The 13,818-nt window shown below is 39.9% G+C and overlaps 2 protein-coding genes across 3 annotated transcripts in view; both read right to left on the bottom strand.

Annotated features, from left to right (window-relative positions):
• LOC116715896 (plakophilin-4-like) overlaps nt 1-6,900 on the bottom strand; it is a 32,174-nt gene extending 25,274 nt beyond the window's left edge. The window contains exons 1-2 of one of the 2 annotated variants that reach the window (XM_032556616.1): nt 6,465-6,900; nt 5,740-5,895 (exon numbers count right to left, since the gene is read on the bottom strand). In XM_032556616.1, coding sequence (XP_032412507.1) covers nt 5,740-5,871 — 132 coding nt within the window. In that variant the 5' untranslated portion in view covers nt 5,872-5,895; nt 6,465-6,900. The remainder of the gene's footprint in view (nt 1-5,739; nt 5,896-6,464) is intronic. The other variant, XM_032556615.1, reaches the window with a different exon arrangement.
• Nucleotides 6,901-7,739: 839 nt separating this feature from the next.
• LOC116715934 (uncharacterized protein C7orf57 homolog) lies at nt 7,740-13,499 on the bottom strand. The gene is made up of 8 exons (XM_032556705.1): nt 13,371-13,499; nt 12,310-12,379; nt 11,979-12,152; nt 11,054-11,141; nt 10,743-10,872; nt 9,872-9,936; nt 9,674-9,774; nt 7,740-9,465 (listed from the first exon to the last, which is right to left on the bottom strand). Exons 2-8 carry the CDS (start codon nt 12,350-12,352, stop codon nt 9,407-9,409), a joined length of 660 nt encoding a protein of 219 aa, XP_032412596.1. The 5' UTR covers nt 12,353-12,379; nt 13,371-13,499; the 3' UTR covers nt 7,740-9,406.
• Nucleotides 13,500-13,818: the final 319 nt, after the last annotated feature.

The raw sequence follows: 13,818 nt of genomic DNA, 5'->3' as shown, positions 1-13,818 counted from the left end.
TATTATAAATGTTTTTTACTGTTTGTAAAGCTAAATATGACAGTTTAGAGAGAAGTTATGTAAAAGCCACTTTTTTGAGCATTGCATCATGTTATATTATTCCTTTGCTTTGAGACTTTCGTGCATGTCTGCATGTTCATGCATCTTCTAATCTCCATGGCAACCATTCAGCAAAACGCCTGCGTGAATCTAGCCCCGCCTTTGAGGCACAGCTCCTCTTCAGACTTGCAGTTTCCCAGCTGACAGACCATCCTTCCCCCACTCAGCTCCTTCAGACTAGCCAGCAGCAATTAGCAAACACCTGGTGGAGCTGCATTTCGCTGAGCTCATTATAGGAGCTACTTCTCAGTGAAATGCTGCTAAAATGTTGGGGTTAATAGAGGAGCCATGTTGTGATGACTTCCTGAAGGTGGAAAGAGTTTTTAAAGAGACAGAAGCCCAATTTGAAGACGTTAAATTACAAAGACAGTTTTCTTTAAGTCATATTTGATATATATATAGCATTTTTCATAACAATTGAAGGTAACACAGTAACTTGATTCTGCTATAAAATGGCACTATGTAATTAAAAGTAATCCTTTAAATAAACCTTGTTGTTAGCTGGAATTGTCTGTTTTCAAAGGATTCTCATTTCCAATAAATCCATCAGAAACTCGTATTTGTTGCCATCTGATGTCTCATTGTTGTGTACAAACAATAATCAACATGTTTAACATGATGTCCACTACAGGCAGAAGAATTTGCCCAGATTGTAAACAGAGCTGGTGAATGTGTGAGTGGACCAATAAAAGCTACACACCAGGAAACAAATGTGGGAGCTTAAAGCGTGCAGCTTATTGTCACAGCATTGCTGCTGACTGTGAATTCCTGCATTCCTTACATCACCCCAAAGCTTCGCAGAGACAGGACAACAGCACACAGGCCTGCTTGTGTGCTGGCTGGGTTACGGCACAGCATCAGGCCAACATAAAGCCGTGCCAGGCGACTCCTCGCACCAGCTGAGGGGCTCTCACGGACGATCCGACACAGCTTATTGTGAGCCGTCACAGCCTGTTTTTCCGCCCCGTTATCGAGTCGCACCAACCACAGACCTCTGCCGTTTGCTGTGTCTAATCTTGGCCCAGCAGTTTGGTTTATCCACGCCACATCTATGATATCCGTGAAATGTTCGGCCTACTTCTCTGGCTTCTGCAAACTCCATCGCTAAGGCTTTGTGACAAAGCCAGCTGGAACATTTTCAGGCTAATTTTGCTGCAGTGGCAGATATTTTCCACGAGCGTCTAATCGTGATGAAACGTGATAAAAAGAAGAACACTTCCACATCTTGCACCATCCAGTAATCCCAATCCAGAAATCCCTTATGTAGATAGAAAAATATACATACAAAATAAAATAAAAAGGGATGGACGGATGTACATATTGTCTCACTAAGATAAAACAGTCTGGAATCAATGTTTTCAATGGTATTTTTACAGGTATTTCCATGTTTTTCCATGTTTTCCAGGCTGCCATCCTGGAACTGGATGAAATCCTGAGAGTAACATCGGAGGCAGCAGCTTCATCAGACCTCTGCTCTGTTTACCCTTCTCTTGTTTTCCCATCGTCCCACTCCGCACGCCTCCACATGTGACCCTCCGATGCATTAAAGCACTTCCTGTCTCTTCACAGGCAGAAAGAGCCGCGTCTGACTAAAAGCAACAAGTACACTAGTCCTCTAATGGTGGAGTCGCGTCAGTAAGTGGATGAGGCAGGTGGAGGCGGACCCGCATCTGCAAAGAACATCACAGAGTGACGCCACAGTGCAGCAAGATGGAGGATCCAAGAAATTTTCTTAGACTTTGGAGACACGACTCCAAATGACCAAATTACCAGCATCTGTGCTGGTAATTTGCTGCGACATGGAGCGTGCTTTCTTGGCTCCTTTCATTGAAACCCAGCCCAGGGTGAGAAGCGCTGAAGCGGCTCGGTTGTGGTTTTGTTGAGCGCCTCATACATCTTGTGTGTGTTTTTTGATGAGCATGCATGTTCTTTTTCAGCAGCGCCATGCATCAAGTTCATCTGGGATCTGGCCTGCAGAGCAACAGCCTGCCGCTGTCAGCTCAGGGACAGAAAACAATCCCTGCAAACAGCCGAGGCGGGCAATGCCTCCATTCTTACACAATCTGGGAAAGTACGGACTGAGTTCAGTTGCCAGAAAAGTCTAAAACGTTCTGATCGGAGGTATTTTTTTGATCCCTGCACCGTTTCACAACCCAAGTCAGACACGATTCTCATCTTTCATTTAGCGGAAACATCTGCAGGCTGTTATCCCAACATCAGATCGATCCCTCTGTTTGCTGAAGAAGTGACAAAATCAAACTGTGCTCTGACACCTCCATGGAGTTTCAAGTTTCAGAGTCGGAACGTTTGATATTTCCCTGCTCACATCCATCACTCTCCCACTTTTAATGGGCTAAACGGGAGCAAAGTGGAAAAGCATCAGGCCCTGAACACAATAGAAGGCAATAACTGATGCGCTCCATTTAGCACGTCTAATTTGACATTTCTGTGGAGGAACTGCAGGCGGAAGATTTGACGCTTCAGCAGAATCGACGCAGAGAGACGTAAAGCAACTTTGTTTTATTTTCTCTTCCCAGGCTGTTCAGCTGCCTGAAACAAGTCACACAACGAAACGTTTAGCCTCCAGGAACTCCAGGCTTTTCGCCGTGACCATGTTGGCTTTATGAAGGTGGTTTTTCTGCTTCACATCTGTACATTTCATCTTCTAACCAGAGAAATCTAATAGAAATCTGTCTCAATTTGGGCAAGTCCTCAGGACAAAATCCACAATACAGAATGCTGTTGTCATTATCTTCTGATCCCCTGAAAGTTTCCAACAGTTTTCTCTCACAAAACAACCTAACTGGAGGCTCAAAAATGTCTCATTTTAGATTTTAAGTGTCATTTTTGCCCTTAATTAGAAATTAACTGGGGCTGTGGTAAATAAGTTAATAAGATTAATTTGATGAATCAATTAAAGTGGAGACTCAAAAAAGACAATTTGCTCAAAAAATAACACAAGTTGTAAATAAGCCAAAACTGTGCAAATATTTATACATTTTGCATTTAAGATTAAGAAAAAAAACCATTTGTCTGTAAATATGTTCTACCCAAAACTTCTCAAGTGTCAGTTTTAGCTTCAGCTAGCTCAAATTCTATAAATAATAACAACAAAATCTCCTATTAATCACTTTTTTCCATAAAATTACTGATCAGTTAATGCCAAATTAGTTACCAGATCAGTTCAACACTGTACTGATGCTCAGTCAAGCAGAAAGAGTTGAGTTTTTCATGGTTTTTATTTTATCATCCTTTGCTAAAAAATTGTGAAGCGAGTTTTGCAACCTTTTATATTTGCGGCATTTTTTCTTTTGCATCCATTCGCAGTATTTTCCTTTTGAATTTGGTTTCTTGGTGTAGGTTTAGCTTCTTTTTTCTGAGGCTGCAGCAGTTTTTATTTGCACATTTTTTCTGTTTGTTCATTAGTTTATTTCTTTGCTTGCTCAGTTTGCTGCGCGTTTGCACGTCGGCCACCATCATTTTCTTTAGTGTTGATGTTAAGTCTGTCACAATGAGCAATTAACCACTTAATTACATGACAAATAAACTATGAGCAATGGAGTCAGTAAGTGTTTTGGCAAATGCATCTTTAACCACAAGCATCTTTAACCCAAGAAAACAGGACATTAAGCAATCTACCAGATCTATTGATATACGGTCTCTGAGTGGAGATCAATCAGAACCGACAGAAGTGCCCTTGACTTAACCCTTCTGCACACAGATCGTTTATTCCACTCTACAACATTGGATCGCATTTCACCTGCTCAACAGAAACAGTGACATGTCTGCAACTACGCAACTACTAAGAAGACATTTTGGATTTTTAAAATGAGCAAAATAAAGTTTTAGTTTCTAGATCTAAAGTTTCTACCTGCAGAGCAATGCATGTGCAGAAAATGTTTGCTCTTGATGAACATGAACCCTCTTCCTGAGATTTAGGCACAATCTGCAGCCCTCCAAAAAACTGCAGATTAAACATCGGATCTGAGTCTCTTTTCTTAGACATCATAAGCCTTTAAATAGCAGAGCGCCTGATTCAGAGCAGCACGCCCAGGGACTGAGCAGAGAACATGGCTACTGTCCAGGTATAATTAAGAGGAGGAGAACAGAAAGACTCCCATGCTGACGGGATATAAATCAGCATTAAACATAACAGCAGGGACAACGAGACAGACGGAGGCTGTCCTCTAAGGCTGGTATTGTTGTTTTCCTGCAGATATGAGGCATTTCAGGGAGCATCAGCTGCAAAAAACTATGAAAAAAAAGTTTGTCATTTAACTTAAAATAGCTATAAAACATGGAGGCAAAAGCAAAGAAAATAAAACAGCAGCATGACGTCACGGTTCCTTTAAATTCCTGCTGGCAAACAACAAATATCTTCTTCTGATCTGGTGAAATCTGCATCTTCCGTAGCTTTTCATTACATGCCATACAGTACACGGGTTTTTCTGCACCGCTACATCTTTTTCCTGGTGCTGAATTAAGAAAGTGCAGCAGAAGAAATTATTAATGAGGCTTTTAATAGAATTTAAGGTGCAGATTTGTGTGACTCAACACTGCAATTCATTTACACTTCATCCTCATCTGGAGATAATCCCCTGGATTTACAGTGTTCATTTGGGCGACTCAGGTTACAACCACAGCTAAAAACTGCTTAAAACTTGTATGGAACTCCAAAAAAACAAGACAAGGTTGAACCACGACCCAGAAAAGAAGCAAAATGACAAGAAATGACTAAAATTTTGCTCAAATTGGCATTTCTGTGGCGTTTTCTTTGCGTCACCAATCTGAATGTGCAGTGAAACTGATGTGAGCGCATAAATCTTTGTAAACAAACATTGAGGTGTTGAGTTTTTATATCTCACACTCAATCACTTTTGGCGTCTGAAGTTCCTGATGGTCATGTATGGAACACCAAAAAAGCCAAAAAGTTGTGAAATTTCATGTTTTTCACGTGCAAAGTGAGATGTGAACATGGAAGCAACTGCAAAGCGAATGTAAATAAACCACACCACCAGCAAATAACAGGCAACGTTTTCATCCAATCAGCGCATTCCTTAGAAGAAACACAACCAATCACAGCCAACAAGTTAAGTTTGATATTATGTTGATACATTTCTTATCATGACTAGAATTTTGATTTATTGTTTTCACAATAAATTCCAACTAATGATGTTTAAAACTCAACAAAACTGTGTGAATTGCTATTTTTTCACGATTTTCTCCAATGTAAAAAAAGTATTAAATAGTTCTTATCATGACTTTTATCAAAAAAAAGTCTAAGTCCATATCACCCACCACAACCAGGAAGTGAAAGAAACTACAAAACTGTAGGATTAAAGACAAACACAACATAGTACAGGTAAATTTTGTAGCCTAATAACATAAAGTTGAGCATGTAAGGTAATATTTCTACATTTCTTGAGTAATTATGATGTGATCCTGAGCTGCATTAGGCTCAAAATAACCAAAAAACATCCTGGATGTGATGGAAAATCTCCTGTAATAATCACAGATTCATCACAATTCTGACAAATTTTCATTCTAAAATGAAAAATATTGGCAAAGTCACACATAAAGCTGCCAAGGTGGTGTTTGCATTCAAAAGGAAGGAAGAAATGAGCAGCAGCAGCATCTTACTTGCTCTTTAACAGAAGCCAGGAGGTTGGTGGTGGTTGTTGTGGCGGAGCTGGACTCCGACTGGAGGCCTTGGCGGCTTGGACCTTCTCTGACCACCATGGGTCCTTCCCCTTCTGCGTCGCCTTCCTCCATATCCCCCACAGATCCGGCTGGCTGCTGCAGGACGGTCAGGATGTGGGTTAATGCACAGAAAATCACGGCAATGTAATTTTAGGGAACCACTGTGTTTCAGTTGCAGGGATTAAGCTTTGAGATGTTGCAATATCCCAGAATTCATGATATTCCTGCAATAAATTCCCCTTTTACGGTGTGATTGTGCTTTTTTAATCCCTCAAGAGACACAAAGAGACAAAAGATAATTATTCTATTTTCCCCTATGCATGTTTTTTCATCTCTAATCTATAACCCGTCATTTGTGCATGCAGGTACAGATTTCTCCACACATAGAGGAACTGCACACACACACACATGCACACACACAGAGCGCTGCAGGCTGCATCCTTCCTCTCTGTGTGTGTTTTACATCTCAACACACACCAGTGCTGCCTATATGTATTAACAGGTGTGCATGCACGATGCATGGGCTTGCATGCATCTCCCGGTCAACCTTGCATCCTCAATCATTCATTCACCATCCGGTAGCCAAGGACGAGGTCACACCGACTCAGAGCGCCGGAGCCCGGGCAGCCAGCAGAGCTGCTCGCCCGCCGCTGAGCGCGACTCACCGGCCAGATGTTGCTGTTAGAAGCAGGCCACAGCTGGCTCAGTCCGCTTCCATCCTCTCCTCCGTGACAGCTACTCCATTCCCCAACGCGCCGACGTCACAAACAAACAGACAGCCGCGTGCACGTCCTCGCGCTTGTGGTGCAATTATAATTTGCCCTTTTTTTTGTGTGCGTTTCTTCCAATCAATCCCCGCGTGCAAGGAGAAGCGGAGGAGTTAAACGCGCGCGTCCATCCCTGAAGTCAAGGCTGCACCCAGCCACGAGCGCCGGTTAACAGCGGCGTGACGTCACCATGCGGCTATGGATTATTTCCGATCGACGGATCGATGAGGAGCCGCGCGTCGCTGTGGCCGCGGCAGGAGTCGTGCGGCAGCGCGGCAGCTCTTCGCGACGAGAGGAAGGATGCAGCCTGCAGCGACCAGCGTGTGTGTGTGTGTGTGTGTTACTGTGATACGTCTCCACACACACACACACACACACACACACACCAGTGCTGGTCACAGGGATGTTTATGGGATTCCCAGTTAACAGCTCAGGTTATCAGGTTCATCATACTGAACTCCAATATTGTCAAGATTGCAATTTAATCCAACATTGATTTTAAAATAAATATATTTTATGGAAACAAAATCAATTAAAAGCTATTTTTCTAGTCAATTGTTTACACTATTATTGTATAAAATTGGTTGAATTAATGTAAATGCAAAAAACTACAATCAATTTTAGACACTTTCAATTGAAATGGAGGGAAAAATAGACAGGATGGATGAATGGGTGGACAGATGGACGCCTGACTTTTCAATACTCAGTACTGACATTTTTTCATTACCTTTTTATTTTATTCTACTATTTATTGTTTTATTTATGAAAAAAAATACACAGCCAGTAGAAAACCGATAGTTTAGTGGGTATTGTAAATAATTACTCAAATAAATGTTTGTAGATGAATCTTCTAATTTTAATATTAACAGAAAATCTAATATCCATACATGTGTGATAAATCTCAACATTTTTTACTATTATGATTTATTGAATGGGTCTCTTAAGTAAACATTTTAAACTTTTATTAGACATCAAATAAAAATCAATTAGTGTGCTTATCATCCTTTGATTTTGGAGGAAAAGTAGCTTCTAAGCTAATATTGCTGATGTCTTTCCTCCCTGGCCTGGATTTCAAGAACTGTTGCTAATTTTTAGTTTAATCTTTTTTTTAATAAACGTGCAAACTGAGCCTGAAGCAAGTTTATATCAATAAAGGGAAAACACCACCACACATGAACATGCACATGCTCATTTATTGAAGTGACAATTAATACTGTGAGAGCAAAGTTACACACTGAGAAGTGACGGAGAACTTCCCTTCATTTAAAACCTTCTTCCATCTCAGTTGGCATATTTGCATTTTTCAAAACCACCTTAAGATTTGACAAGAAAAAGCGAAAAGAAGAGATTTTAAGCCACTAAAGGTTCCTACTGCTTCTTTGTAAAATGAAAAACACGGCAGAACGCTGTTTACCTGAATATTTAACAGTACATAAATAATAAACCCGTACTTCAAAAGGAAAGATCAGAACATGATACATTCTCAGTTCCTCACACTGTAAAGAAAAACCCAGTGTCAACATTTAACGCTTACAGACAAAATATATTTAGCAGTAAAAGCTCAACATTTCTTGTAGGAATTTGTTTCTACGACTAATTAGTTGGATTTATTCCATTTTTAAGGAACAGGATGTAACTCCCAGCTCAGTTATGCCTTAAAATGACAACTATGTGGTGAGTCAAGGCATTTATAAAGTGAGACAGGGATGCATTACCTCCTGAAGTCCTGGCAGTCAAAGTAATGGGACAGAGAGAGGAGGAACAGCAGATCTCTATTGTCTGCTGCAGTACTTTGAGATCACTTTGCTCCACCTTCCAGGAACATGCCAGCCCGTTCCTAATGGCTTTGCTCACTCATCTGCTCTGCTGATTTGACGGATTCGTCTCAAAGAGAAGCAGAAACGACAAGGTGTCAAGATTTTTTTTAAGTCGCATTGCAATTTTAAACCTTTTTAGACGATTTTACTGTAGATTTAGAGATTTTTCAGACAAGGAATGCAAAAAAAAGCTTCAAAATTCAAGTGTCTAGTTAAAATCCAACAGCACATCTACGTTTAGTCGTGGCTAAAAGGGGAATGTTGTGATTTCACAGCGAAACAAGCTTGGCACTTTTGCACTAAAGCAGCTAAAGCCTGTTGCTTCAGCTATGTCTGATTTATTCTTATTATTTTGGCAGGTAAACACAGCAGTGAGGCCATACAATTTTAATTTAGGAAGCTTAAAAACAGAATAATTAGTACGATCAAAGGAAAGAAAGAAATAACATCTGGCTCCTTTTTACCCAAACAAACCTCAGCGACTCTGGCCGTCAGTTTTCACTTCGTCATGTGATCGCAGCTGCAGGGTTGCCGTCTCGACAGATGATCGTACGCGTCGCCTCGGCCGGAAAATTTTTTAAAAATCACGCCGAGACGAGCAAATAATACTTCACGTCACTGGAACCACGAATCATCAGCACAAACATCTAAACGTCACCAAGTCGATCTTCATACGTCCAGGGCGGGAAGCGAACAGCAACAAGGCTCAGAAGTAAAAACCGGCAGCTGTTGGATTCCAGCCCTGCTTTCAAATCGAGCACAGAAACAAAACTCAAAAAGTCACCAACACTGAATACACTACTCAGAAACACTCCTTTCTTCTTCTTTCTATACAAATCAAAGCAATAAATAATAAAGACGGTACCTTTGCATAAACATGAGTACAAAACCTAACAGTCAGTGGATTTACAATAAACATGAGTAAAACATAAGAGGGTGCAGAGGTGTGTTCACACCCGTATCGGGGGGAGAAGAACCTTAAAGAACAGCCCCATTGTTCCTGCTAACCAGAACCTGAGCAAACTAATCCAGATCATCCACATCCTCCGTCATGACGGTGCTGGTCTGATCTGAAGTCACACCTGCAGATCGAACACAGAAAACAACAAATCTAAACCGTGCACACAACGTCAGCAGCATTAGCAACACGTTACTAATTTATTCAGTTGTTATTTTCACACATTTCCAGTGAAATTAACTGAAAGATTTATGGTCTAATTTCATGTAAACAAATCCGTTTCTTCCTGACTTCAGATTTTATTTCTTGCTAAACTATAAAAATGTTTGTACTTGAAGTATCGTCATCATTTCCAGACTTCTTCTTCTCCTCCATGTAGCCGTGACTGAGCAGCTTGGACATGCTGACCGGAGGAGCTTTCTTATCGTAGGATCTGAGCAGGAGAGAGAGCGTCACGTTATCAAACCTCTAAAACCTTCCAAATAAATCACGTTTATGTCAGTAAATCCAAGAAAGGAACGAGTTCTTACATTCTCTTATACTTGCTGCTCATGGTCAGACCCTCCATAGGCACAACTGCATCATCTGGAGACATCTGCAGATTGAAACATCAACCAGATTCAGTTATATAAGCAGCAACAGCCTGACTGACGGATGCAGAGCTACAGGAATTCACCAAGTTAAAAAACATGGAGAAATGAGAGGCTGGGAAAAAGATCAGGGAAGCAGAGCAGAGGACGAAATAAAGAGGAAAACTTAAGGGAAAAAAACCTGCCATGCTGTTAAAAATAAAACCAACCAGAACATTTTAAAATGATGATTTATCTGTTAGTTTTAACCCAGACTCAGCAACCTGCAAATGTATTTACACTCCATGAACCGCTTTATGTTTTTCCAAACTGCAACCACAAACCTGAATGTATTTCACTGTGATTTTATGCAGCAGAGCAGAAGGTAAAGCTGAACTTTACTTACTAATAAAGTGACCTCTGAATGCACCACACTTTGCTGTTTTTTCTTTGTAACTAAACCATAAGTCACATTTCTTCCACATAAAGTCCCAGTAAATACAGTGAAACCTGTGGTTGCAATGTGAAAACTTCAAGTGTGTGTGAATACTTTTGCACATCACTGTAATCCAGTTTTCCCAGATTAGAACCAGCTGGAATAGTGGAGAGAACTGCAATCACTGAGCCAATGTTTCCCCCTCCAAATTCCCAGGAAACAAAAAAGTCCCTCCGGAGGATTAAAACCTGAAACAATTTCCAAATGAAGGGATGAAAAACGAAGGTGGAAAATGAAGGAAAGTTGTGATAAAAACTGAAATGATGGCATTAACAAAAGATGGAGTGGCATCTGCGTGGCATGAATGTTGGGGAGTGACTAGTTCGGTCCATTCACCTTCTCTTTACCATGGGAAAAACTATCAGTCTCTCTTTCCCAGGAGGAATTGTTATCAGTGCCAAAGGGAGCAGCCAGAGGCCGCCTGCCCGCCTTCGTCTGGCTGTCAGGAGACGAGGCTTTGCTTCCGCTGAAAGCACAAAACCACGATGACATTCCATGTGAAGGTTCTGGGAACAATTCGCCTGCAGCCGCAACACTTGGGTGACAGACAGTACGATCACGGAGCATTCAGGAACATTTCATTTTCCTCTCCTCTGGACTCTTCCTACGAAAACGTTTCCTCTAAATCAGCGTCTGGCCCGTCTTACCTCTTTGACTCATCCTCTCCGAACCAGTTGGGCGGGTTGTAGGCTTTCTTCGGTGCGTCATCGTCATCAACATCGTGACTCAATAAGCCTGCAGCAGGAAGGGAAACATTCGTGTTGAAGCTAAAACTCTGCAGGCAGTAATGACTCTTATCTCCACTCTGAAAACACCAGAAGGGATTTAAGTCACACCTAAAGCAGCTCAGTGGCCAAATAATTACTGCGACCTCTCAGAGTCGGGGATCGTTTCAGAACGATGAACCAAAATGAGAATTCACAAAGTTTTATTCGCATTTATTTCCCATTTTCTGCTTATGCATCATGAGTAGGCCTGTCACAATAACTAATATTACTGATGATAAATTGTTCCAGAAATTATTGCAATAGATTATAATATTGTTGTTTTATAATATATTGATAATAATGCAAGTTCTCAAAGATCAATAAACTTTCATTTTGTAAAGAACACTTAATATTATCACTATTTAATTTTCTATTTCATTTCCAATCATTTGTTTTTATTAGTTGTAATTTTTTTATTTACCATCGTTTTTGTATTTATTTTGTAATTTTGTAAGATAATTTAAATACCAAAAACAAATAAAACAAAATTAAATTCACACTCAACCAAAACCATAAATAAAATTGATTATATCTCTGTAAGAAAAATTAATCTTCATAAAATATTAGTCAGAATGGAAACTACTGAACTCTTTTTAATTTTTTATGCGATTAATCAATTAATTGCTTATTGTAATAGGCTTAATCATGAAGTTAAAATAATTAATAAATATGAACGCTTCCCAACAGGGAGGCAAACAAACAGCTACTAAACCAAACAGTGAAAGATTTTCTTTATGATCATTGGATTATTGTCAGTAACTCTTCAACTGATCAGTAATTTTAAATCTGTGGTTTATCGGTTCACCTTTGTGTCCTCCCTGCTTCGCCAGCTTGACGTAGTCCGAGTCGGTCTCAAATATTCCCACTCGTCGCCCGCTGGTCCTCTCCACCGCCGCGCTCTCGGTGGCGGTCTGGCAGAGGCCGGGAATCTGAGAGGTGGGTCCGGTCACGCCGCTGTTCGCAGCTCCAGGCTTTATGCCTGCAGAAAAATACAATCATGACCTTCATTAAGCTGAAAAATAGTGGCTCTCGGATGAAAATAAGTTTAATTTTTCTACTGGTTTTATTGCCACAAATACGTACAAATGTTGTGAGGAAATAAGAGTAAACAGTTTGCAAACTTTAACCAGTCTTACCTCCGGGTTTGGTCCTTCGATGGTTGGGTGCAGCAGCGCTCATTTTAGCTGACGATAGAAAATCTGCAAACTAAATACAAACATTTTAAATTCACAACTGCCACAAGTTAGGGAAGGGAAAAAAAGCAAAAACAAACTGTAAAACACTTTTAAATTAAAAGAATGAGCTTCTGTAGAGTTTAAATAAGGCAATAAAAAATGATTAAAACAGAATTTTATTATATTTTATCACTTCAGCTTCCTACTGTCCCCACATGGGGGCAGTATAAATAAAACTGTCAGTTACAATTGAGAGACAGAAGATGCTTTCACTTGGATTAAACTTTAAATGGAAACAGTTATGATGCATGGTTCTACAAGGTTTCTAAAAAAGGTCAGAGATCACAGTAGCTAAAATCAGAGTTATTATTCTATTTTTTAATAGAAATGCAGAGATTCATGATGTATAAATAAAAGAAACATTGACGAAACAACAAATCAATGGATAGAAAAATAAATTGGCCAGATTCATGCAGATAAATATGTGCAATAGATGCATTGGTGAACGTAGGCATGGATGAGAGGATGAACAAAATGATAAAAATGATTGGTTGGATGATTAATAGCTTATGATTAGATGGATGGATGAATGGATAGAGAGATTAAAGCAGATGGATGGATGGATGACAACATGCATGCAAAAGGATAAACAGATGGATGGATGAATGGATGAATGGAGATAAAATGTCAAATCTGGCCATGGTGAGTAAATGTAAAGGAGCAAATAGCGCTCAAGATTTACTCATTTACTACCGTCGGTTTTATTTCCATAGTTTTACTTAAAGTAGATTAAAAAACGTACATAAAACGTTTATTTTTGCCTTAACATAATTTACATCGCCCGGCTCAGGTTTCACCGCTAATGTGAGCAATAAATTACTGAGATAAGAGGCTAACAAAGCGTTGCTAACCGAGTTAGCCGCCTAGTTTCCACCGCTATCTCCCTATTTTTTACAATGAAATTGTGATCCCTTTTTAATAAAGTGCTAACAAATAAATAAGAAAATATAAATATTTCTTACTCTAATGTTGCAGTGTGCTTTTTTTGTATTTGATGAGTTGGGTTGCTGCAGTTAAAAGCCGATAGCTTCTTCTTTCCTCCTCACAGAGCTAACAGCTTCCTGTGGCACCTGCTGCTCTCTTCCTGTTCACGAATCAAAGATCGTGTATTTAAAACGACGCCCTACACTGAGTTTTTTTCCCCGAATCAACTGTACGTTTATGATGCATGATAATGCGATAAGAGTGAGAACTCTGTATTACGCAACCTCTGTTGGATACATGGATAGACAATCTTTGTTCTGCGGTCAAATAAAGCATAAAAAATATAACATTTTAAGTTCAAAAATACTTCTTTTTTTTTTACAATAGGGACGTTTCTAGAATGCTTTCAAGAGTAATGAAATATTCCTTTAGCTTAGCATCAAATCTGAAGTTTTGACAGTGAATTTTGGCAGCCATATTGTCTTG

The sequence above is a fragment of the Xiphophorus hellerii genome, chromosome 24 (assembly GCF_003331165.1).
Source record: "Xiphophorus hellerii strain 12219 chromosome 24, Xiphophorus_hellerii-4.1, whole genome shotgun sequence".
Taxonomy (NCBI): domain Eukaryota; kingdom Metazoa; phylum Chordata; class Actinopteri; order Cyprinodontiformes; family Poeciliidae; genus Xiphophorus; species Xiphophorus hellerii.
This window is presented reverse-complemented; position numbering and strand designations above follow the sequence as displayed.